This window comes from Protopterus annectens, chromosome 5.part1 (genome assembly GCF_019279795.1).
Source record: "Protopterus annectens isolate FY-2018-M chromosome 5.part1, PAN1.0, whole genome shotgun sequence".
NCBI lineage: Eukaryota > Metazoa > Chordata > Ceratodontiformes > Protopteridae > Protopterus > Protopterus annectens.
In genome coordinates, this window is record NC_056736.1 from 667,150,474 (window position 1) to 667,177,457 (window position 26,984).

General features: G+C 37.8%; 1 protein-coding gene across 1 annotated transcript; it reads left to right on the plus strand.

The window, feature by feature from the left end:
* The first annotated feature begins 21,795 nt into the window (after positions 1-21,795).
* GPR12 (G protein-coupled receptor 12) lies at positions 21,796-24,152 on the plus strand. Its single transcript, XM_044073281.1, has 2 exons — positions 21,796-22,116; positions 22,768-24,152. The coding sequence occupies exon 2, from the start codon at positions 22,782-22,784 to the stop codon at positions 23,787-23,789; it is 1,008 nt and encodes a 335-aa protein (XP_043929216.1). The 5' UTR covers positions 21,796-22,116; positions 22,768-22,781; the 3' UTR covers positions 23,790-24,152.
* The last annotated feature ends 2,832 nt before the right edge of the window (positions 24,153-26,984 follow it).

Here is a 26,984-nt window from a genome sequence, read left to right on the forward strand (position 1 = left end):
TCCACCTGCAGCTCATGCCATTCCTAACCAAACACCAGCTACTCTCTCCCACCCAGCACGGTTTCTGCCCTGGGCAAAACACTAACACAGCCCTTCTCCCCTTCTTACACTCTGCCAACTCAGCTCGAGACTCTGGTAACTTAGTTCTCTTAGATCTATGTAAAGCTTTTGATACCATCTCCCACTCCCATCTACTTAACCATCTATCTAACCTCAACTTCTCCCCAGAAACTCTACCCTGGTTTACTAGCTATCTTTCTGACAGGTCCCAAGCAGTGAAATGGGGCCAAGCCTCCTCCACCTTCCTTCCTATACCCACAGGAGTTCCGCAAGGCTCTATACTTGGTCCTCTCCTATTTAACATCTTCGTAAATGATTTCCACAAAGCTATTCCCAATACCAATATTGTCCAATACGCAGATGACTCTACTTTGATCTGCTCTGCTTCCAGCTTTAGAGAACTCCAATCTCTAACTCAAGCCACTTTCACAAACACAGAAAAATGGATGCACGAAAATCACCTCTCACTTAACGCTAACAAAACTAAGATTTTTCTTTTCACCCACTCAAAATCCAACACTACCGAAAAAAATTAATTTCAAATTTCTTGCCTTAACAACGCCAACATTAACACCATTCCCTCCGCTAAACTCCTAGGTGTCACAATCGATGAACACTTAAATTTTAATACCCATATCCAACTTAACATCAAAAAAACCCATATAAAACTTGGCCTGCTATACAGAAATAATCAATTCCTCTCCCCCTCTACTCGTCATACCTTAGCCACTACATATCTCCTCCCATCTCTTCTATATGGTGCACCCCTGCTTACAAATCTATCTTCTACCCTAACCTCCAAACTGGAAGTATGCTACAATAAAATTTCAAAATTTGCCTCCAAGGCAAGCTCCCTCTCTCATCACTGCACATCACTACAAACTCTAAAGTGGCTTGAACTCCCAAATCATCTAGACTACCTCCGAATTGTCTCAGCCCACAAGTTAATCTTTCAACCCTCCCTCTGCCCCGCACTATCCAATATTCTTCAACCTTACTCCCCCCCAGACCCCTTAGATCTTCTAACCAAAACCTTATTTCCATCCACAAACCCAAACGCCCAGCAGGTCAACTTTTACTCTCCTTTTCCCTTGCTAAAAAATGGAATGCCCTTCCCTCTGTCATGAGGACCTGTGATAACCTGCACTCCTTCAAAACTCAACTCCTCTCCTACCTGCATACTCATTGAAAATGTAACTGCACACTTCACTCTGTACCCCCCAAACTCCCCTCTTCCTTCTCTCCTGGCTAACCTTCATTACCTTCATATTTTTCTCTTGGTCACACTCTGCCAAGGTAACTAACAACTACTGCTAACCCTATACAATTTTTCCTATCATCCTCCTAGACTCTTTCCTTAACTTCAAATGTTACTAAATTACTAATTTGAAGGAATTTGAGGGAGGTAGTCTACCAACTTGAATGCTTACCTCCTACGATTTAAATAATTCAACCTTTTGTATGTAAATAATTTTTTCTCTCTTTGAATTCTAATTGTACTTCGAAAAATGTGGTCTAAATTTGTAGGTTGACACAATGTTCTTTCGTATGTAACTCATTTTTAGCTTTGAATTTTATTTGTATGTCTAATTATCATGTCTTGTAACATTGTATTGTGGAGCTTTTCTCCCTAGGCCTCCACTGAAAATGTGCTCTTTGGCCCAGTGGACCTCCCTGGTCACCAAACTGGAATAAGTAATAATACTAAATAATATGATGATTGCATGTGATTTCTTGCAGACTCATTGAAGGCATTTCACTTTGCACACACAATAGTGATGAAGCTGCCTTGCAACCCATGGTGAAGTGACTGAGGAAATAATACACAAGTTAAGCAGAGTGGGCCTTTCAGGAGAAAAGAATATGCAAGCCACGGTGAGTACTGAGACAATCAACTATATCTGAATATAATTGGTTAATAAATAATGACATGCATTTCAGTTTCAGATTTCATATTATTTAGAAAATGTATTCTAACACAAATCCTTACATTCTCACAACTTTCTAAATGTGTCCCTAGTTTTGGGCCTTTGTCCCCAGCATTATAACAGGCTTTGTCCAGATTTCTTGGGTTAAGAGATTCAGAGGTATAGTATGTTGTGTATGTGTGTCTGTATGTCTGTATAAGAAGGAGGAAGCATACCCCTCAGCTGTCCAAATTTTTGCAGAATGTCCAGATTTTTTGCCCCATATTCTTCCAAAAAAGAATTGAAGTTGCTAAATAATGACAGACATTTGAGTTTTAGATGTCATATCCTATAGAAAAATGCATACTAACATAAATCCTGTTATTCTAGCAATGTTCTAAGTTCATGAGAGCAATATTTATAATCTGTCCCTATTTATGTTGGGCTTTGTCCAGATTTCTTGCAGAGGTTGAGGTGTGTAAGAGAAAGTGAAATGCCCTATTTAGAGTTAGCAGGTGGAATTTATTTTCAAGTGCATTTTCAAGGAATTGTGAGCTTCAAGGGAAGAGAAGTTTACTGCTGCTCATGCTAAGTCTGCTTAAAATGTGCAACTGTTTTGTTTAGCAATTGGTATCATTATTGTGGTATAAAATTTTAAAGCAGTGTTAGTAGCACAGCAGGTAGCATATTTGCATCGTGATGCAGAAGGCTATAAGTTCTACTCCCACAGCATGTAGATTTGTATTTTAAGGGGGTGGAGTGCTGCATTCCTGACTATGTCCTCCTTTGGATGAGATGCCTAATAACTATGAACTTGTTTTTCAGCTTACCACCCATTCCCTATTGCAAATATACCAGCTTATCATTTGTTTAATGTAACGTAGGCAATTTATTCTTCAAGGCAGTAGGCAATGAATTTGTTGATGAAATGCTGAAATATAAAGTTGTTTTCTAGCAACAACCTCTTCATTAGTTTCATATCTCTATAATGTGGAATTATTCAGATGACTTTTACTTTTGCAGAGATTGTGCATGCTGACTGACATTGGTGGATTGTAATGACAGAAGTTTAAGTGACCTTTTATGGTTGAAATGTTCTGAATTGGGCAGTTTGTCATTATTGGTTCATATGTTTTGTTTCATTGCTTGCTAGAAAAACATTCAAAACTATAAATTTAAAACAGTCTAACAAGTGGTGCTGTATTATAGAAGGGATATAATTAAATTATTTTATATTATAATTAATACAATCTGCATATATTATAATTGTGCATAATTATATTTATAAATATGTACACTTCTTATGCATGGCTACTCTTGTTTATCACAGTAACAGGAATGATACTGTAATGGCTGTGTCAAGAAAAAAGGTTTAAAGCTTTTAGTTAAGCATATAATGAAGTTGTTCACATCAGTGATAATGCAAACCCAGTTTCATATAACTAAGGGTCAACCACACAAAAGCAGAAAACACCCAGAATTTCCCTTGCCCACTCAGTAAAACTAATCTTGAAAAAATAATTAATAATGTGCATATATTAGGGCTATTGGAATTATCTATAAAAAGATGAAGTGATGATTTGCAACTATGTCAATATTGGGATTATGAAGAAATGCTTGAATAAGTATTAATTAAAATATATACATAATTTAGTGACTGCACACAGTTTAAGTTAAATACAGCTATAATGTGTCGTGCATTCAGAGCACAGAATGCCAGCTTTTATTTAAACAGCAACTTGTGTTACTGAGAGCTAATCTTGGAAGCCAAAGAAACTAGTGTTATAAACTAATCTGTTTAAATCTGTATAATCTGAACAGGCTCATGGGACTCAGTTTAGTGTCCTACATGAAAAATAATGAGCTAATGAACGCTATTCCCCAGTAGCTTTTTTTTAAGTCACTTATAAATAAATAAATAAAACAAGGGGAAGTATTTTGAGATAAAACAAATACCTTGTCTTTATGGTAGGTAAAAAGTAAAAAGGAAAACTCTGTTAGTACCCAAGTAAATAAAATGATTATTAGCAATGAATGAAAAATTATTCCAGTATAGAGAGCTGAACAGCCAAGCCTTCTTGATCAGAATTCAAAAGGGCTGCCAGCTGAAAGGTCCCTTGAGTTAGTTGCAATGTACACGGGGTACGTAAAACAACTTATCATGGATTCCTAATTAAATCCAGATATCTGTAATCATTGTAGAAGTAAAGAATAAAACAGTATGCACAATGATAATTTTGACAGTGTTTATGACAACTGGGGAGAAATAGCCAAGTAATGGGACCCTGTAATGGCTGCGTGGGGGAGGGGGCTGCATGGGCGAAGGGGGTGGGGCTGTGTGGGCAGAGGGGGTGGGGCTGTGTGGGCAGAGGGGGTGGGGCTTTGTGGGCAGGCCTCTGGGTTTGCACCCCCCCAGCAAAACATCCTGCGAGCTCCCTTGCTGTTGTGGTAGATAGGCTACTTAGTGCTTACCACTCCCACTGATAAGCTAGAAGGCTTCCCTCCAACACAGAAAGACTTTGGGAGCTCAGAAGCTTACGAACAGTCCTGGATACAGCAAGTCTGTATCTGGACTAGATTAGTTACAGGAAAGACAGGAAACAAGCTTATTTATTTATTTATTTTTTACACAGAAAAGCAGCTAAAACAGCAGTAAATACAATCAGGGGCGGCTCGTGGCATAGGGCTGCCGGACTGCAGCCCCCTCAAAAATAAAAAAGAGAAAGAAAATGATAAAGAAAAATGAAAAATAAAAAAAAATTATTTTCGAAATTAGATAGACCGAGTCCCGACTACTGTCGGTCTATGCGCATGCTCAAGGCAGTCCAATCTCGGGAAGGAGCATTAGGATCTCGTCGGGCAGGAGCAGATCTCGCGGGTCTTTCAGTATTGCGCGGGAAGGATGTACGGATATATTCAGGTAAGGTGCCTTTTAATTTACAATGTTTATTTGTATGGTGCTTATGCTTTACTGGAGTTTGTGCTTTTTAATTTACAATGTTTATTTGTGTGTGTTGTGTATGGTGCTTATGCTTTACTGGAGTTTGTGTATGGTGCTTATGCTTTACTGGAGTTTGTGTATGGTGCTTATGCTTTACTGGAGTGTGTGTGTGAAAATGCCCCAGGTGCTTATGGTGGTGTGGTAGGGAATGCCTCAGGCTTGAACCCTGTACCCTGTATGCAGGTGTTAAAGACTTGAGTTCCCTACCCACCACCATTTGTAAAAATTTCAGATTTTTGCCTCATATTCGATCTGATCTGTTCCTCATAATATCTGTGGTTTGTAAATGTTGCAATGCTTGATATTTGATGGTGTAGTAGTAGCATTGTTGCTTCCGAGCTGCAGGTTCTTGGGTTTGATTCTTGGCTGGGGTTCCTTCTTTGTGGGGTCTGTATCTTCTCCCTGTGTTTGTGTGGGTTTGCTTTTGTGTCCTCCCATGTTACAAAGACATGTCTGCATTATTTCTTCCTGGGCCTCTGCTGAAAATTGTTTATTTGTTCCAAGTCAGACTGTCCTGATTAAAAAATGTTAAATAAAATTGACAGGCATTTGAATTTCAGACTTAAGGGTTTCTGAATTTTTAATTCCTTGCATATCTGATGGTGCAGTGGTAGTATTGTTGCCTCACAGCTATAGGTTTTCTGGTTTGATTCTTGGTTGGGGTAGCTTCTGTGTGGAGTCTGCATCTCCTCCATGTGTTTGTGTGGATTTGCTCTGGTGCCCTGCCATTTTACAAAGACGTGTCTGCAGTTTTAATCCCTGCTGAAAATTGGTTTTGTTCTGTCCGCAGTAAAATTGACAGGCATTTGAATTTCAGACTTCAGGTTTCTGAATGTTTAATTCCTTGCATAATTGATGGTGCGGTGGTAGTATTGTTGCCTCACAGCTATAGGTTTTCTGGTTTGATTCTTGGTTGGGGTGGCTTCTGTTTGGAGTCTGCATCTCCTGCCTGTGTTTGTGTGGATTTGCTCTGGTGCCCTGCCATTTTACAAAGATGTGTCTGCAGTTTTAATCTCTGCTGAAAATTGTTTTTGTTCTGTCCGCAGTAAAATTGACAGGCATTTGAATTTCAGACTTCAGGTTTCTGAATGTTTAATTCCTTGCATAATTGATGGTGCAGTGATAGTATTGTTGCCTCACAGCTATAGGTTTTCTGGTTTGATTCTTCGTTGGGGTGGCTTCTGTCTGCATCTCCTCCCTGTATTTGTGTGGATTTGCTCTGGTGCCCTGCCATTTTACAAAGACGTGTCTGCAGTATTAATCCCTCGCCTCTGCTGAAAATTGTTTTTGTTCTGTCCGCATTAAAATTGACAGGCATTTGAATTTCAGACTTCAGGTTTCTGAATGTTTAATTCCTTGCATAATTGATGGTGCAGTGATAGTATTGTTGCCTCACAGCTATAGGTTTTCTGGTTTGATTCTTGGTTGGGGTGGCTTCTGTCTGCATCTCCTCCTGTATTTGTGTGGATTTGCTCTGGTGCCCTGCCATTTTACAAAGACGGTCTGCAGTATTAATCCCTCGCCTCTGCTGAAAATTGTTTTTGTTCTGTCCGCAGTAAAATTGACAGGCATTTGAATTTCAGACTTCAGGTTTCTGAATGTTTAATTCCTTGCATAATTGATGGTGCGGTGGTAGTATTGTTGCCTCACAGCTATAGGTTTTCTGGTTTGATTCTTGGTTGGGGTGGCTTCTGTGTGGAGTGTGCATCTCCTGCCTGTGTTTGTGTGGATTTGCTCTGGTGCCCTGCCATTTTACAAAGATGTGTCTGCAGTTTTAATCCCTCTCTGCTGAAAATTGTTTTTGTTCTGTCCGCAGTAAAATTGACCGGCATTTGAATTTCCAACTTCATGCTCTTCAGAATACATAGTAGCACAACCTTGTTTTTTTTAGCAATTTTCGAAGTTTATAAGATGAATATTTTAAATTTGTCCCTAGTTTTGGGACTGTATTCTCTCAATATTGTGACCGTGCAGGTTTTTGTGCTAAGGTTGACAGCTATGGCAAGAACCGAATTCACTGAATATGTTTGAGGGCTTCCTCATTACTGGGTTTGTCCAGGTGTTTTGTACTAAGAGGTTGACAGCTATGGTGAGAACTGAATTCACTAAATGATAGCCATTTAAGTTTCAGTCTTCCTCTTTTACAAAGCAGCTGATGTGAGTGGTATGTTACTCTGACTGTTTTTTGCTCAGGGACCTTGGCAGTAAAATATATGGTGGCAACACAACATTTTATTCTAGCAACTTTCCAAGATTATACAAGCAATGTTTACTGTGTCCCTGTTTTTGGGCTTTTGACCCCCAATACATTTTGTCTTTTTCCTGTTTTCTTTAGTTTCGAATTTGAGATGCAGTTGAGTATTGAGTAGATTTTACAAGGAACTGAGAGCTGCAGGGGAATAGAAGTTTAGTGCTTTGCCAAGTTAATACTATAGCACAACAGGCTGTGTACTTGCTTTTGATGCAGAAGGTTGTGGGTTCTACTCCCACTAGGGGTAGATGCTGCCCTACTGAGAATGTTCTCCTTGGTGAAGATACTAACTATGAGTTCGTTATCAGTTTGCCATCCATTTCCTCTTGCAATATTATTACTAGCTTATCATTTTTTTAATGTAATATAGACAATTTATTCCTGAGGGGCAACAGACACTTTATATTTCGATGAAACCATGAAATATAAAGGTGATTGCTAGCAGCAACCACTTCATTAGTTACAGATTTCTTTAATGTGGAATTATTTAGATGACTGACTTCAGAGATTGTGCATATTTACTGATAATGGACTGTAGAATTGTGCATATTTACTGATAAAGGTGGACTGTAGAATTGTGCATATTTACTGATAATGGTGGACTGTGGAATTGTGCATATTTACTGATAATGGTGGACTGTGGAATTGTGCATATTTACTAATAATGGTGGACTGTGGAATTGTGTATATTTACTAATAATGGTGGACTGTGGAAGTCTGAGTAGACTTTTTATGATAAATGTTCTCAACTGGGCAGTTTTGCCATTATGGGTGCATATGGTTTGTTTCATTGCTTACTGGAAAAATGTTCAAAACAAATTTAAAACATCCTGTAACAAGTGTACTGTATTGTACAAGGAATATAATTTTAGTACAATGAGGAAGGTGTATCAAAGAGCACATGTATGTTTCATATGCAAGGAGCCTATGATTCAAAACAGCCCAAAATTAATCTTTATCTGCCACTGGCAAAATGTATTTTCTTTGAATGTGGGTTTCAATGCTGTTTCAATGAATGGGAGTTTCAAGGGCAGAGAAGTTTTAATGCTAAGTTTTCATTGTGAGACTGCATTGCTTTGTTTAACAGATGACTTAGTGTTTGTGCTGTAAACTACAAAATAAAACTTTCAAATGAAGTCCAACTCATCATAGAAGTAAAGCAGTATGCACATTAGTGTTTATGGTAAATGGAGTGAAATAGCCAAGTAATGGATCATTGGAATGGCTGCAGAGGCTCCATTCAACCATTATTTTGTCAGGGGGGGAAGGGCAGCAAACTCAGACAGGCCCAGCTGAACTATACCTCCCAACTGTCCAGATTTTCAAAGAATGAATAGATTTTTGCTTCTTATTTTTGGTTTGTTCATAAAATTTGTAGTTTTAATTCCTAAATGATTTGTCAGAAGTCACTCTAAGTTTCAGACTTCATAACCTTCAGAAAATGCATGTTAAAGTAAGAGCTGTTCTATCAACTGTCTCAATTTATACAAGAGCAATTTTTAGTACTGTTTATATGTGCCCCCAATATATTTGGCCTTGTTCAGATTTACTGCATTAACAGGTTGAGAGGTACATGCAAATAAATTGCTTTATAGAATTAGGCATAGCCAACCTCTCAACTGTCCCCAATTTTTGGCTCAAAATGTTGCTCTTCCCCCTAATAAAAATAGCAATTTTGGAAGAAAACATGGAGGGTTTACAATTAAGAAATAACTGTAATAATCAAAGTTATAGATTACTTGAAATGCATGTAGATTCTTTTATATTTTGTCAGCTGCTCAAGGTAGCAGTACTAATATTAAAGTGTCCCTTCTTTGACAGGTAGCAGCTGTATTGTGTGTCTATTTTATATTTTTGCATCACGTTTTGTCCATTTTTCATAAAATTGTTTTTTAGCAAATTAGTGACATCACTAAAGACTGAAGTTAGAAAATGACAGACATTTGAGTTTCAGATTTTATACCCTTCAGAAAATTCATACTAATGCAAGACCTATTCTATTATCTTTCTAAGTTTATTAGAGCAATATTTAAAATTGTCCTTATTGTTGGGCCTTTGTCCCACTTCTGTGTATGGCTTTGTCCAGATTTCTTGCTCTTGAGGTTGAGAGGTATGACAAATGTGTCAGGGCCATCACAGTCAGCCAGAGAGATTTCAAATTGTGACATGCTTGTTGCACCCCACTCCCCCATGTAGTGACTCTGGGTGTGTCCAAGCAAGGCAAGGAGTAGTTGTATCTACCTTGGATGGGGAGGACACACTGCATAAGTACTACAGTGGCTTTTCATCTGTCCTTGATTTTGCAGAATGGTCTGGTTTCTGTCATTTTTGTACTGTTGATTTATGCTTATTACTCAAAGTGCCTGTTGCTCTGTGTTTTAAGTAGCAATGCTTTAATGACCATAAGGTAAGCTTGTCTGAGATCGTAAGATGCAAGTAAGCTTTAATAAGCATACTGTTAAAGAATTGCCAACATTGAAAGCCTTTCTGTTGTTGCCATGCAGAGAATACTTGACTACATAATGTATAAGCCTTGGGTATTAAAGGACAGGATTCCATTATTTTAAAAAGCTCATTACACTTGTTGGAGACTTCCAGTCATCTCTACAGACTTTACCCGTAAACTAAACAGAATGCCAATCATGTGTGGTCCATAACCTGTACAGTAATCCTTTAAGCAATGTATCTTGAGCTTGTTTCTTGTTTGCTTTTCATTTTTACTTTTATCATGTTTTCCCATGAAACAAGTTGTCAGGCAGCAGGTCTTTTTGGATAAGAAACATTTTTACAAGTGGGGCATCACATAGATTTCTACTTTCAGCATGTTACTTGGTACTTTAATAAAGCTGAATATATTATAATTAGGACTGCAGTGCAAGGAGAAGTGGTTTGAGTTGAGTGCTTCTGGTTTTTCTTATACTTGATTTTGACTGGCATTCCAGTAATGTATTTAAAAAGTAATTTATTTTTTCATGCCTCACAACCTTTTGTTTCCATCTAGATATTAAGTAAGCTGTCATGCAGCCAATGCATTGAAATATTTTTATTCTTCTACACTTATTTTTGTCTTGATTGGACTTTCATAATGATGGTTTGCCACCCAGGGCAGCGTATTTAGTTAGAGTTAGTTTTTTGTGGTTTTGTGCATAGCTCCTCCCCTTTCTGGTTGACCACACCCTCTCCCCTTGACCCCACCCATTCAGCTGTCTCCTGCAGCCCCCCTGTGATTTGAAGTCACCAGCCGCCACTGAATACAATTCAAATGCAGTGTTGGCTAGCACACTTGAGTGTGTAGCAATATTACGGCAAATAGAGTTTAAATAAATGCAATTAAATTAACAAATGACTGAAAACAAGTGCAGAAGGCAATAAATTAGAAGGCTACTAACAAGCAGTAATAAGTGCAAAGTAAGAGCAACTGAACAGTTAACAGCACGCAGAACAGCAAACTAAGACAGTTACAATAAGAACAACTGAATAAAGTATATGTATGTATATATATATATATATATATATATATATATATATATATATATATATATATATATATAGGTCCACGACAGAAGAATGAAATGCTGGATCACTGACGACCACATCGCCGAGATGACATCGCCAACAGCAGACATCCCCAACAACAGTAAGTCAAGGTATTACAGAACAGAACACATTTCCATTCCCATAATACACATAAAAACACATTAAAATGTCTATAGCAGGGGGCAAGCCCCCCTGCACCCCCTACTTAAATATACCAACTCCGAGATCACACTACAGTGAAGGAATGGGACTAACTCCCATTCTGCACTACTCACCATTGTTCGGGATGTCTGCTGTCGGCAATGTCGTCTCAGCAATGTGGTCATTAGTGATCCGTCATTTATATATATATATATATATATATATATATATATATATATATTTTTTTTTTTTTTTTTTTTTTTTTTTGAGGGAGGGAACAGAGCAGGATTAAGAGGCTACAGGGGTTGTCCTTCCCAAATGCTCTTTTTGTACACAGTGGATACAGCTGAAGAGATGGGACTACTAGGAGTGCCTAAAATCAGAATATGATCTCACTGCATTCAGTTGAGTGAGCAAATGTGATGCGCCCAGAAGGAGTATCCAAATACAAATTTACAAGAGGGGTGGGCAATTTCAAAGCCACCAAGATTAACACCAACACAAGAATAGGCAGGGTGGGAAACTAACTGTTGAGACACAGAGACCACCATTTTCAATTCAATTAGTATTCAGTGAAAAAAAAAAAATGCAGTACTATATGAAAAAGTGCAGATAAAAGTGTACTTAAATTCACTTATAACACTTACAAAGACTGTAGACTGTACACGACCGGCCTTAGGCATAAACGAACTAGGCGACCACCTAGGGCGCTATACAGGACAGCTTCGTAAAGGGTGTAATTTATGTTTATTTATTTATTTATTTATTTTAATTAATTTACTGTTCTTTGTATGTGAATGCATAATAAGAAAGTAAATTAATTAAAATAAATAAACCATAAGGTGCATGAATCATAGGGAGAGGAGGGGGAAGCAAGCGCCCCTTCCACTTTTATAACTGCAGGTTGACCAGGACTTTAAGAATTAACAAATAAAAAAAAAACTTCACTCCACGGTAGTGGAGTCGGTAGTGGAGTCGTCTCCTTTAAGGAGGAACATGCATGTGTCACATCCACGCACGCCAACATGGATGTAAACACGTGCTACAGTTACATGCAGAAATTAAACAAGCAGGTTAAGAGAAGGGTTAACGCCATGTGTACACGTGTTGCTATTCAGATTAAAAAGAAGGTAAGTGTATATGTGTGTCTGTGTAGTTTACACTGGGCTTCTGTGTGCGAGAGAAAGTGTGTGTGTGTGTGTGTGTGTGTGTGTGTGTGTGTGTGTGTGTGTGTGTGTGTGTGTGTGTGTGTGTGTATGTGTGTGTGTGTGTGTGTGTGTGTGTGTGTGTGTGTGTGTGTGTGTGTGTGTGTGTGTGTGTGTGTGTGTGTGTGTGTGTGTGTGTGTGTGTGTGTGTGTGTGTGTGTGTGTGTGTGTGTGCGTGTGTGTGCGTGTGTGTGTGTGTGTGTGTGTGTGTGTGTGTGTGTGTGTGTATGTGTGTGTGTGTGTGTGTGTGTGTGTGTGTGTGTGTGTGTGTGTGTGTGTGTGTGTGTATGTGTGTGTGTGTGTGTGTGTGTGTGTGCGTGTGTGTGTGTGTGTGTGTGTGTGTGTGTGTGTGTGTGTGTGTGTGTGTGTGTGTGTATGTGTGCGTGTGTGTATGTGTTTCTGTATTTATGTGTGGTCTATTCCTTTGTTGATCATTTGAATTATCATTCACTAATGGCTAATTCTTTACTAGCTAAAGCTTAATGCATTCAAAACCGAAGCTGCGGCTCTTCAAGTTAGTTTAAATGATTAATCTACTTTGTCATACCCATCTTTTATCCATTATAGCGGCCACTACTAAACCGGCTAAGTAAGATTCATTGTCTAAACATGATCCTCGGGAACTGGCTAATATTTAGGGATCAAATGGGAACAGTGGATAAATAATTAAGTTTCTACTTGTGGAATATCTCCAGGATCGAACACCTTATTCCTTGAGAGGATCTTACAAAACCAGTTCATGTTCCTGTTTCAACCTTCCTTTACTACACTAATGCCCTTTACCTGAGACTTCCTGATTCTGAAACTGATCTCTTAAAGCTAGCAGAAAAACTCTTGTTACCAGGCTATTTACTGTTGCACCCAGGTACCATCATATTACATGTGTGCTGTGAAGTCTGCTCTAGCTTCCTGTTTGCTATCATATCATCTTTAAAACCTTGATGCATCTATAGCTGTCCATAAATAATTAGGGTCCTCTTTATCTGAGGGATTAAAAGTGCTATATTACCCTAACTGTACATTTCAGTCCCCCCCCCCCCCAAAAGCTGCTGGCACTTTTACAAGGGCATTTGGAAATGTGGAGATCGCTCTTTTGCTTAATGAGACCTGCATCTGTGGATCTGATATTGGAAGCTGGTTGAGAGGTATGGAGAAATTTCAACATGTTTTATATGTTAGGTGGGAGGAGAAGAGTATACACTCCATGCAGGTATCAGAAGTGTATGGCAACATTTTGTTAATTTCTCTTAAGAGTAAACATTACAGTCTTTCTTCATGGATTGCTGCAGGTGAAAAAATGGCTGTGATTTAAAGATTTCCTTTTTTGATGAGTCTTACAGTGAGTGGGGCATTGTATTGTTGAAGATCAGAGCTCTCAACCTATTATGTGCCCCCCCACACACACATCCTTTACCCCTCCCCACAGCTATCACTTGTTTCTTACAGCTAACACCCCTGGTCAATTTCCTTCTCCCCAAAGCCCATGTATCCATTGACAGAGTGCTGAGACATAGAGCTCCATTGTCCATAATGTTGTATAGTTCCCAGATTTTGCCTCACATTTTTTGTTTTGTCCATCTAAAATATTTGATCTGATAAATCGCTGAGGTGAAATGTCAGTCAATAATGATCGACATTAAGAGTTTCATACTTCTCTTTATTTTTTCTTCAGAAAATGTATGTTGATGCAAAATCTTATTATTTGTTTATTTTATTAGTTTTGTTGACTGAGGTAGTCCATCTGGGTTATGGTAGTTCCTTTTCAGCAGATGTCCAGAAAAAAAGCTCTAATTATAAATCAGGTACTTTTATACACTAGATAAAAACATAAATATTAAAAGTTATTTTATGGGCCTACAGTAAGGCAGCTATAGTAGAGATGGGTGCAATCATTAAAATAAATGGATCATATTAACACAAGACAAACTGACATTATTATTATTAATAGTAGCAGTAGTACTAATATTCTAAGTATACTAGAGTTATATTTAACAGAGTCCCTGATTTTTGACATTTGGCCCTCATAATTTTTGGTGTGTCTACTCCTGTCCCTGATTCTTGAATGAAGAAGCTGAGAGCTGTGGCTGGAGAGACAGAAGCTGTATGCATTCCGCTGCTTCCATATGCAGAGAGGTGACCCTAAAAATGTGAATAAAACAAGCAAAGTGGGTAAGGACAACTGTAACAGCTAGTGATTCCATGGCATGGTTAAAAATTAAGGACTTTATACTAAGAAATGTTTTAACGGTGTAGTCAGAAAATTTAATTTTGTACTCATATGCTGTTATTGTTGTCCCCACCAACACACCTGGCAGTTCAAAAATTTACATCCCCCAGCACTTAAATGTTTGCATAACTTTCTCTCTAAAATCATATATATATATATATATATATATATATATATATATATATATATATATATATATATAATTTTTTTCATATATAAATATATGTATGATATTAGAAATTAAAATCAACAAAATGCACTAGTCATACATGTAGCTAATTTCAATACCCATACGTTTAGCTTTAGAGTTCTACAATTAGTGCCTATTAGTGCCTATTAATATGAAAGGGGGCAACTTGAATAACCAATTAGAGTTGGTAGAAGTAAAGTGGATTTTTAGACTGCACGCTCATATTTTTCCAGGGCTTAATAATCATGTTAGTCTTGGAAGCACGCCCATTAAAATGAAATAAAATAAAATAGAATAAGATGGGATGAAGTAGAGTAAGGTAAAATCAAATAACATCATAGAATAGATCATGATTAGATCATAATATATATTATAATTGGTATGAAAAAAAAATGTTGTATGTTGTTTTTATTCTATTCTATTTTATATGTGTTCATTTATCTGATGTATATTTTATCATGCTTTGTTTTATTTTATATTCTATATATATTTTCTACATGAATATACATATATATGCATATACATATTTATTCATTCATGGTTTATGTGTTTGTTAATGTTTTTATATGCAGAACTTTTCCATTGGTTTTTACCATTCGTTTAACATGGAATGCATTCTGTCTTCAGTCAGCATTTGCTTTACTGCTGAATGGGTTAATTAATTGATTCTTCTGCTGTAACTGGATTGGTTAGTACCATTTCAAATTTGTTTAAATTAAGATGATTGTTTGTTTTTTGAGATCTGATGAAGCATGTTTTACATGTGAAAGTGCTTATCCGTTGACTACACAATAAACTTAACTGAATTTTTGAGCCTGGTGGTCCTGCCTTGTGTTGTTGCTTTGGACTCTCTACTATTTCTTGGTTTGGACGTTTGGGTAGCAGGATACTTTTTTTCATTTTTATAAATATATATATATATATATATATATATATATACATAAATATTTTTTTCAGTCTATGTAACTCCTATTGGAAATGTTAATTTAGACAGTTGTGGACATAGTATGGCCTAAAAAAAGTTATGGTTTCACAGTATCATAGGATCATAAGATGTTACTTGGCTAATGGCCCTGGGGCTCTTACAAGCCTAGCCAGGAGTTTATCCCCAAAAAGAAACCTCAGTCAGCACCTGTCGCCCCTGTAAATGAGGGACCATGGTGGAACTCCTGGGACAAATTTGTGGTTTCCCATCCACTCATCAAGGTTGCACTTGAAGAGGGTCAGCAAGGTACTCTGTTTGACGTGTGATGGGGCAGCCTCTGGGACCCAAACCTGTCTCTCTAGCAGGTTTTGTTGATGTTGCATATTAGACTTAAGCTTTTTGAGTGGTAGTGCATGAGGAGTTAGACTTACGGATATGGAGCATCTCTAGGAGGGCATGCTCCGAGAGTGCCTTGTAGGCGAGACACAGATCACCTCTGAGCAATCTGTATGGTACCGAATAGAGTGATAGTGATTTCAGCCTGTCTGCATAGGATAGGTGTTGGAGGCCATAGATTCTCTTTGTGAGGTATTTCTGTGGCCTTTCCAGTTAGTGCACATGTTTGATTTAAGGCTTGTAGCTTCAGAAGCTTAAGTTGTTGATTTTATTCATATTAAGTATGCAATTTTGTTTGTCAGTGGAAAGTACGGGAGACTTTTTTTTCTATTGCAAGGGGAAAAGAGGCTAGGTTCTAGTATTACAGGCATCTGAGTTGTTGGTGTTTGGACCATTCATCAGGTTATGGACTTCTTTGTCAGGAAGTTTGTAAAGTGTAACTAAATAAAATAAAGAAATGTCTTTTTTAATTGATTAAAAATTGTCAGAAACTATTTCTTTTGAAGCTGGCTGTCTAGTTAACTAGCCCATAGTTTTTGGCCTTTACCTTTACCCTTTGGGGAACGTCTATCCTCAAGCGCGATATATTAATATAGTCGTGGGGAGGTTTAAGTCTCCTCCTTGTGGCTCTGTGATTGTCAGCCATAACCCCCTGTGTGTTTGCTTGTACTTAAAAGTAGATGACCCAGTGGGGTATTGTATCGAAAAGCCCAGATTGAGGTAGGCAGGGTCGGGTGGAGGCACGCTTTGTGAAGTGGGACCACAGTTGCAGTGCGCCACCCCTGAGTCGTATCAGGGTGCAAGCCGTCCTTGTGAAACACAGCGGCTTGTAAAGAGATTCCGGGGCGTGGGTGTAAATGAAGGAAGAAGCCATTCAAAAACATAAATAATAAACAGGCTAAAGCTTATTGTGCTGTTTTAGTAACTGAGCAGGAATATGGATTGTCAACAAAGTATCATAAGAAGAATGGAAATATATTGTTTATTAAATAAGGAGAATTACAGATGATCAACAAATAATTATGTTGGTGAAAGAAAGCAAAGAAGCTACTTACTATATGTTCTGGAAAATATATTTTGTCCATTTTGTTAGCTTAAGTCTTTCTGGGCAGTCACTTTCTAGATGAGACTTTGTGAGAAAATTGTTACAAAGTATTACCATTGTATGTAATTATATTTGACTATGTTACATTTCCTATGTTTCTTACATACCACTTGCATATTACATACCTCTCAACTGTACAGATTTTTGCAGAATGTTCAGATTTTTGCCTGATATTATTGGCCTATTCATCATAAAATTTGTGTTTTTTTCTGGCAAATCATTGAGGATTTAAATTACTAAATGTCATCATATATTTGATTTTCAGCTTTAATTTCCTTCAGGAAATGCATGCTAAGACAAATGCTGTTTATTCTAGCAACTTTCTAAGTCTAAAAGAGCAATATTTATGATCTGTCCCTGTTTGGGGGCCTTTGACCCCCCGCCCCCCATTATTTTAGGCTTTGTTCAGATTTCTTGTGCTAAGAGGTTGAGAGTTATGGAGGCATGGTATGTAATGTCCTAGTTGCCGATTTATTTGTTGCATTTTAAGAGGGGATAGGGGGTCTGCATTCCTTAGTGTGCTGTGCTTTGTTTAAGATGCCTAGTTACTATGAAATTGTCTGTTTCTCAGTCATTCTCTATTGCAATATTATCAGTGTACCATTTTTTTCTTTAATGTGACGTAGGAAAGTAATTCTTCAAGGTCTGCAAGCACTGAATTTGTAGAAGGAACAGTGGAATGTAAAGTTCTTTGCCAGTAATAGCATCGTCATTAGTTACAAATCTCTTTAATGTAGAATTATTCAGATAATGTTTACTTCTGCAGAGATTGTGCTTATTGACTGATACTGTTTGAAGCGCCTTTTATGGTTAAAATGTTCTGAAATGGTCAGGTTTGTCATTACTGGGTCATACATTTTGTTTCATTACTTACTGGAAAAAGGTTAAAAACTACAAATTTAACACACTGTAACAAGTGTAAATGTTTTCAGTATGCAACTAGCTGTTTTTTGTTTATCAAATGGCACACTGTGTTGTAGAATGTGAAAGCAGTGTTAGCAGCATAATTGCCTTTGATGCAGAAGGCTGTGGATTCCACTCCCACACCATGTAGATGGAATGCTGATATGCAGTGCCAATATGATTGTTGATTATTTGGTGCATTATAAGGGGGGGATAGGGGTTCCACACTCCTGAGTATGGCCTTTTGTATGAGATACCTAGTGACTGTGAACTTGTTAGTCATTTCCTATTGCAATATTACCAACTTACCAATTTTTTAATGTAATATAGGCAATTAATTTTTCAAGGGCAGCAAGCACAGAATTTGTAGATAACATTGATATGTAAAGTTGTTTGCCAGTAGCAACCTCTTCATTAGTTACAGATTTCTTTAATGTGGAATTCAGATGATTTTACTTCTGCAGAGATTGTGCGTGTGCAGTAATATTGGTGGATTGTAATTACAGAAGTCTTGAGTGGCCTTTTATTGTTGAAATTTTCTGAAATAGGTAGTGTTTGGTTCATAAATTTTGTTTCATTGCTTATTAAAAGAATGTTTAAAACTACAAATTAAAAACATATTCTAACAAGTGGTGCTGTATTATACAATTAATATAATACAAGGAATATAATTTGATACAATCAGGAAAGTGAATTAAAGAATAAATACATGGCATGCATGGCCCTAAAAAAATGTGTGCAAGGAGTCTATTTTGAAAACAGCCCAAAGGTAAACTTAATTCTCCACCAACCTGATGCATTTCTATGAATGTGGGTTTTCATGCTGTTTCAATTAATATGAGTTTCGCCATTTCAATGAATGTGAGTTTCAAGGGCAGACAAGTTTACTGCTCATGCTAAGTCTGTTTTCATTTGTGAGACTGTATTGTTTGTTTAGCAAATGGCTATCTGTGTTTGTGCTATTTTATTTCAATATCTGTAATCATTGTAGAAGCAAATAATAGAACATACGTGTGGTAACTGGTGAGATAACCAAATAATGAAACACTAGAATGGCTGAGGAGGGGGCTGCTGCTGGGGGTTGCTGCAGGAGGGGCTGCTCTGGGGTGGCGGTCTATTACCCTTCCTAGAACCCTATTTGACTGTGATCTGGCTCTGGTATTTCAAATAGAAAATACATATGCAAAGATAGTTGCAATTTAACTACATTACAAGCTATCTTTTTCTTCCTATGCATTTAAATAATTTAAGGAAATGACTGGAGTGGCTTTCTTGGGGAATGACCCAGTGGGTGTGGCTCAAATAGGAGTGTTTCATGAGTGTGGTGTAGGTGGGGCTTAAGGGACACTACTTCACCTAGGGTGCCATTTTGGCTAAGGCCGGCCCTGAAACTGTACAAAACTAAATCTACAAATTTCTAATTTGAGTGCACAAATGATAACACCACTCTTTTGTCATTTTTGAGGTTGGTTTCCTATCCATTCTCTGCAAAGTCACTTCCCTCCTTGTCATTTTGATCTACAACTTACTGACCCCAGGCAACTGGCAGTTTTTTTTTTTTTTTTTGTCACACTTCACTCTATATATTGTACAGCTAAGGCTTTTTTTTTTTTTTTTTTGTTAGAAGCCCCAATAGCTTGGAGGTCCATTCCCAGAGCAGTAAAAGGGTTACATATCCTGTATGAGAAATCCAGACAGCGTAAATGCAAAATCAGAAGGTAGCTACTATAATGAGAAAATCATCAACTCTCTTTTTCAATGCTGGGTATGACTTTATCTGATTCGTCTGCATTTACATGCCACGAGCTTAATGTTGGTGTGTTTTACCTGTGAATAGAGAAGTATTATTTGATCGCAAAGTTGTGTGCTCTTCTTATTCTAAAAGTAAGCCAAATACTGTTAATGGACAAATAGATAAGAAGCCCCAGTGGTCCAGTTCACCTACCTGTAAATTAAACCTAAATAAAATAATCCATTGCTTGGATAAACCCCCAACACACACACACACACACAAATGCAAGAAAACCTCCGTAAATACACTTTGAGAGCAAAAATACACCCTATAACTGATTCGAACCGTGAACCAAATATGTCAGACATAACTAATTTATCACTGTCTCTGCATTTTCTGTGTTTCTACAAAAAACAAAAAAAAAAAAAATAATCCTTGTTTTCCATTTCTCCTAACTAGTTTAGACCAGTACCAGGCATTAGGCATTTCTGTATTGTGTGTAGTTTGTTCCTGTGTTGTCCCTTATTTGATAGAGAAGTTTTTTCTTTGCTCACCAGTGGTGGGGGGGAGGAGTGGGGCCCTCTCTGGGAAGTGACCTCACCACAAGAAGCTGTAGTAATTATTGGTTGTTTTGTACCATTCCTTCTTTGTTTTTTTGTTCACTGCTTAAATCCGCCTCTCATTTTTTTTTTCTGGCTATATACTGCTCAGACAAGCTCCACGTAGTTTTACAGAGTGGTCCTAGCAACAAGAAACCTCAAAAAACTGACTACCTTCTTTTTTTTAAGTATTTTTTTTTTTTTTAGCTTCTGTTGGAAATAGCTTCTTTTTACTTGAACTGAACTGTTTTTTACTTTTTTATTTTAAAACTTTATTTTAAAATACAATCCTTGTTTTCCGCCTTTCTCGACTAGGCTTACAGTATACAGGCATTGCTGTATTCTACCAACCTCTCCTCCTCCCAACAAATACAAATATATGCGAGATGCAACTATAATAGCAAACTGGAGGCTGCTCTCTCTCAATTCAGTACTGGCAAGACCAGTCAGGGAGGAGGGTAAAATAACCACCACCCAGTCTCACATAGAACTATAGAACTACAACAAAACTACCAAAACACACAACACACACAAAAAAAATGCACCGAGGAAGCTGATTAAAAATCAGAAAAACAAGACACCACCGCAACACACCAAACCACCACCACACCAAGACAAGACAGTTCACCTGGTCTGCAAAGCTATGGAGAGGATCATTATGGGAACATAAAAACAAAGACATTGGGGGACTACAGATTGATCCTCCTACCCAATTTGGCTTTGTCAAGGAGATCCTGCCTTTTTTACTTTTTTTTTTTTTGCTTTTTCACCTAGGCTATTGATAGGATAAAGGGTCTTAAACATATGTCATATGCTGCAAATCCATCAGAGCCACGAGAACAAAGAGACTTAAACCTCAACACAGAAATAAATAGGACATGCTGAGGGGACAGATTCATAAAGGCTCCCTCCTACTCTGGACTGGAATACTACTAGACAGAGGCACAGTAAACTAAACCCTAAAAGGGCGTAGTATTCTCATCCTAAGGGGTGGTGAAAGCCACACACACTCTGGCTAGGCTTATAAATGCCCTAGGGCAGATAGCCTAGTACGAACCTATGAACCTATAAAATATAAGAACGTAAAAGGCGTAGTATAACAGGAAATTGGAATAAGACAATACGTGCGGAAATACTCGCAAGCGATTACATTTGTATATATAGTAGTTGCTCAGGGGGTCAAGCTGCTTAATATCACACTTGCTACCATAACTACACAACTTCCCAGGTGTTTTGTGTTGTTTAATGTGCCCTGGCATAGGCCCTTTGCTACTGGTACTTATCTGTCTTTGGTTTACTCATCAGTAGGATGAGAGAAGTGTCAGGTGTCTCACGATCATTTTGCCTCTATTAAAAATCTGTGGCCATGTTCTATAGGGACTATCTTAGATCACACATCACATGAGCTGGGTGGAAGGTTGTTTCTGCGATGCATTTATTATCTCAGTAAAAATGTTAATCTGTCTGTGAGATAGGACAGTACATCACTGCACACTCATCCGTGGCGGGATACGCCTGATGCCAAGCTCTCAGGCTCGGGCTGCAGCGGACAGAGTGCACCGCAGGTGTCCTCAGGTGTCTTTTAACGCGGCATCATTGTGCAGAGCTCGAGCTGCAGGAGAGCAGCCAGCCTCCGAGGGGCAGCCCGAGCGTTCTGTGTGACGTCACGGGCACAATTATTAAGCCGCGCGGTTTATCTGTCGCCTTTCGCCGCCCGGCACTTTCCCATTCCCGCAATATGCAGATGGCAGGCACCAGCACTGCTGGATATTAGCTTTGCGGCGAGCCTCTCTGCACCAGAAGTCTCTACAATGTCCATCAGGGAGCTGTCAACGCTGGAAAAGAATCGTGTCTTTGGACTAAGGCAGAAAATGGTGGAAGGTACCTGGTCTGTTTAATAGAGGAAAGCCCGTGGGAATCTCATGCAGGAAGTCGAGGTGACAATCACTGTTCCGTTACACTTACATTATTTTATGTTAATGCTATTGTTAGTGAAAATGACGTTGTTGTACAATGACTTCAGGTAATACATTTTGGATTTAGTGCCTGAGGAATGAAAAATTGTTCAGGGAGCTTACCCTAAATAATCGGAATGAATTGTTGACGTAAGCCCTGGACTTACCCAAATAACATCTGTTCTTATCTAAACCATCCACACATTTATCGGCGTCTGTTATTCTTGTGCATGGTTTGAGTACAGCTGTTTTAGTGGTTTGATTCAGATTTACTGCACTCGTATATATTCATACGATACTCTACAGTTATATCAATGGTTTACTATGAGAGCCCCCACCCTCAATGTTTTTACAGTAACGGGTAGTCTATTTTCTAGAGACAAATTCGACAAAACATGACCATCCCAGTTTTAGTTATCTTATTTTGGCAATGAGACGCGGGTCATGCATTATTATTTGGGCATATGTGTTGTACAATAAACTCATTAATTATGTTTTTTATATATTATGTGTTGGCATGCATCTGATGTTCTGCAGCATAATCAGTGGCAATGTCACATTTTTGTTCAAATACAAGTTTAAGCTTTTGTATCTGATTATTGTAATGCATATGTTTTTTTCTTTCAATGAAAGCATCTGGAAGTGCAATGGATGAAGCTCAGCAGTTTAATTTAACCTGGGTGCCTCAGGATCATTCTGATGCTGCTTATTCAGAAAATGGCTCAGCTGCAGCAGTTTCTTCCTTGATTCCTACCACAGACCAGGAGCTGGAGCCGATTGTCAACCCCTGGGACATTGTATTGTGCACCTCAGGAACTCTAATATCATGTGAAAATGCCATTGTGGTCCTTATTATTTTACACAACCCTACTCTTCGAGCTCCTATGTTTCTGCTAATAGGAAGCCTTGCTCTAGCAGACCTTTTAGCAGGAGTTGGATTGGTCACAAATTTTGTTTTTGCCTATCTTCTGCATTCTGATGCTGCAAAACTGATCACCATTGGACTAATTGTTGGCTCCTTTACTGCTTCTGTTTGCAGTCTTTTGGCAATTACCCTTGATCGTTACCTCTCCCTGTATTATGCCTTGACTTATAATTCGGAAAGAACTGTAACTTTTACATATCTCATGCTGATTGTGCTTTGGGGAGCTTCTGTCTGTCTTGGACTGCTACCCTTAATGGGATGGAACTGCCTTAAAGATGAGTCTACCTGCAGCATCATCAAGCCCCTTACAAAGAATAATGTGGCAGTGCTTTCTGTTTCCTTCCTTCTCATGTTTGCACTTATGTTACAGCTTTACATCCAGATATGTAAAATTGTGATGAGGCATGCACATCAGATTGCTCTGCAGCACCATTTTCTTGCCACATCCCATTATGTCACTACCAGAAAGGGGGTATCTACACTGGCCATCATTTTGGGGACCTTTGCTGCCTGCTGGATGCCTTTCACTCTGTACTCTCTTATAGCAGATTACACCTACCCATCTATTTACATGTATGCTACCCTGCTACCAGCCACCTACAATTCTATCATCAACCCAGTAATTTATGCTTTTAGAAACCAGGAGATACAAAAAGCACTTTGGCTTATCTGTTGTGGCTGCATCCCTTCCAGCCTGTCTCAAAGAACAAGGTCACCCAGCGATGTGTAACAAATAGCTAACAAGTGATTAAATATTTATGTTTTGTTTCTCAGGCAATCCCCAACATACTCTTTGGTTACAATGTATTTATTAAAGCCTGTATTTCCTCTTCACGCTAAAGCCACTGATGGCTTGGATCATTTTATAGCATGGGCTATCTGCTGAACAGAAGGAGCTAAAAATGTAAGGAAGATTGTTCTCAATTCAAGGTTATCAGTATTACAGTATATGGGGTCTGTGTTGTTTGCTTCAGTTGTGTAAACACTAGTCTTAATTATACATTTTCACTTAAGTCCTAATTAAACAGGTAGTCATAATGCACTTTGCAAAGACTAAGTTTAGCTTGTCTTAACTAGTTTAGATTTTAAAATAGCCAGCATTTATAGATTTTAAAATTAGTTTTTTAATCAAAATGTTTCTTCTAATTATTTTGTGCTTTGAAAGACATGCTTAATGACTTTGTCATTTAAATCACCTTGCCTTCCATCAGTGTAGACTAATTCATCGTATTAACTCTTTCTGCTGAGAGAACACTAGACTCCAGCTTTTACTTAATGCAAAATATCTTTGGCTGTTTCTTTAGTTTATGTTTTAGCAGCTTTTCATTGGACTTTCAATTTTTATGAAGCTCTTTTTTGAGCATATTAAGATGAAATGTGTTGGTACTCCAGTTATGCTTACAAAAAAGATGTTAGCTGTCATAATATAGGATTTTAGTGTAAGAAGACTGTGTTGTTTTAATTGTTGTGAAAGTACATCAGATGCTTTAGTAGATTGCCCTACTGCTTTATGTTTTCCATTTTTTTGTACTGTAGATGTATGAAATAGGTTAGAAACATGAAGTAGTCCAATTGTCTGAACTCCTCTACTGGTTTCTGTGATTGTTCTGCACAGTTCTGTGATATAGTTGGCTAGTTCATTTCATGTTTCTTCCCAATATCTGTTTTCAGACAGTTAAGTGGTTTCAGAGTTACCCAGTCATTTAGAAATCTGTGGAACGTGTGTGGTCCAGGACTGCATGTCATACATATTTTTAACATGTCCCTATTTCTCCAAAGAATTAATCCAAGTGTATTGCTGCATATGTTTTTTATGGATGGTTCATATGTAAGAAATGTTTGTTACAAAATGTTGGAGCTTATAGGTGCTTTGCTTTAAAACTCAGCCTATACAGACATATTAAAAGTGCACACTTTAAAGATTCTTTAATCAGTAGGTACGCAAATGGGTGTAAGAAGAAATATTTCTGGTCTTTTTTGGATGTACTAGGTATATGTCTAAACAGTTTCAATATCAAAATCCATAGTCTCTGGTGCAGTTTTGTCCTAAGTATTGCCAAAGTCACCATACCAACCCTGAAGTGCAGTGCCCACTTGGGGCTTCACCCCGGCTAACATTTTTAGCTGCTAGAAAAGTGAAAAGGCCTGTCACGTATGTGTCCTGAATTGGGACTGGCAAGCCTTCCAAATCAAAAGGTATGCCTTGCTCTGTTTATCTTACCTCTGTAAAATACAAAAATGGTGATAGGCAGATAGATGTCACTGACATAAAATCTTGTGGATTGTAACAGTTCAAACTTAGTTAATCCAGAAGACGTAATGCATAAGCTTCCTTCTCTTTGTGATACACAAGGGCTCCACTAGATCAGGTTATGCTAATAATGAAGGTGATAGTGAATAATAATAATTAATTTTTTAGCCAGGTAAAGCCACTGGGCATAAACATCTCTTTGTAGATGCAACCCAAAAGCACTTTATGGTTAAGTGTTTTGCTCAGAATCACACAGTAGACAGAGGCTGAGGGAATCAAACCCCAGACTACAGAATGTAGCCCATTAGTAGCTCATACCCTTAATCTTCTGTGTTAGCTGCTAGACTGGACTGGATTAGTGGCTTCCAAAGTCCTGTCAGTGTTGTAGGCTATTACAGAGTGAATCCTCTACCCAATAATCTCTTTAGCTAGGAAGTATTGTAGTTCACTGCACTGACAAAATGCTATGCAGTGAAAAGATTACATATAAATTCCTCAGTTTTAACCAGTGTTAGTTCCATATACAGACATTAAGAACTGATTTTTCATATTTGCTCTTAGCAATAGTACAAGCAGGTAACATCTAGTTTTGCCCAGGAAATTGAGTCTTTGTGCCTGGCCTCTAAAGCATTAGAGAAGAGAGTATGTAGTCAATAGGAATGTTTAAGCTTCAAACAAAAATGTCACACTGCTGAAGTAATCTTGTAGCCAATATTGATATTTTTTCAGTGCATTTTTCAATTTTATAGGGTATGTCATGCTATAAGTTTCTGGTTCTGAGCTGTTTCAGAATGTGTTTAACAAGTTTATAAAGGTCATTTAAAATAATAATTGAAATAATCTTTCACAGATAGTTTTTAACTACTGTAGCAACACACCTCTGGTAGTTTATTTTCCTTTCCAGTAAAATCAGAGGGCCGTAAGAAGCTGGAACATCTTTGTTAAACAACAGTGTCAAATGAAAACAAAATGTCCATCAGGTTTGGTGAGATATAATGTTGCTAACAAGATGTGAAATTTTCAAATCAAAGAAACAAATCAGACATGAACAGTTGAAACATCCTTTTTTCTAAGACAAAAGCCACTTATTTGTGTTTTTATTTATTTAGGGGTCACAGTCCCATGTATGTTGTCTCTAACTTAAAATTCAGTTTTACTAAAAATATAGTTAATAGCATGAGATTTCCTTGAGTAAAATAATCTGTTCAGTGATTCATTGTACAACTAGATATTGCTGGATTATTAATAATTATTTTCTGCACAAACACTGATATGCCAAAAGATATATAGCAATAAATCCCACACACTTTTGAAAAGAACCTTCCATAAAGGTAATATTTTACCTTTTTATTATTTCTTTCAGCATCATTGTACATTAAGCATACTATCAAAGCATGTAAATTGTATATCATCTTTCCTTATGTAACTGTATGAAGTAGTCTCTGCACAAACAGAAAAGCAATATCAACCTGGCAATAACATTTGCAGGTATTCAGTTACCATTTTAGTTTTCCAGGGGATTACTTCTCATTCTGTCATGCTGATTTACAATAACAAAATGATAAGGCTGCCATCAACTTTAAGATGTCTGTGCTTTACAGAAAGCATCACTTACTACCCCGAATGCTGACTTTTGACAGGTAACTCAGCAGTACTTTTGACATGTAACAGCAT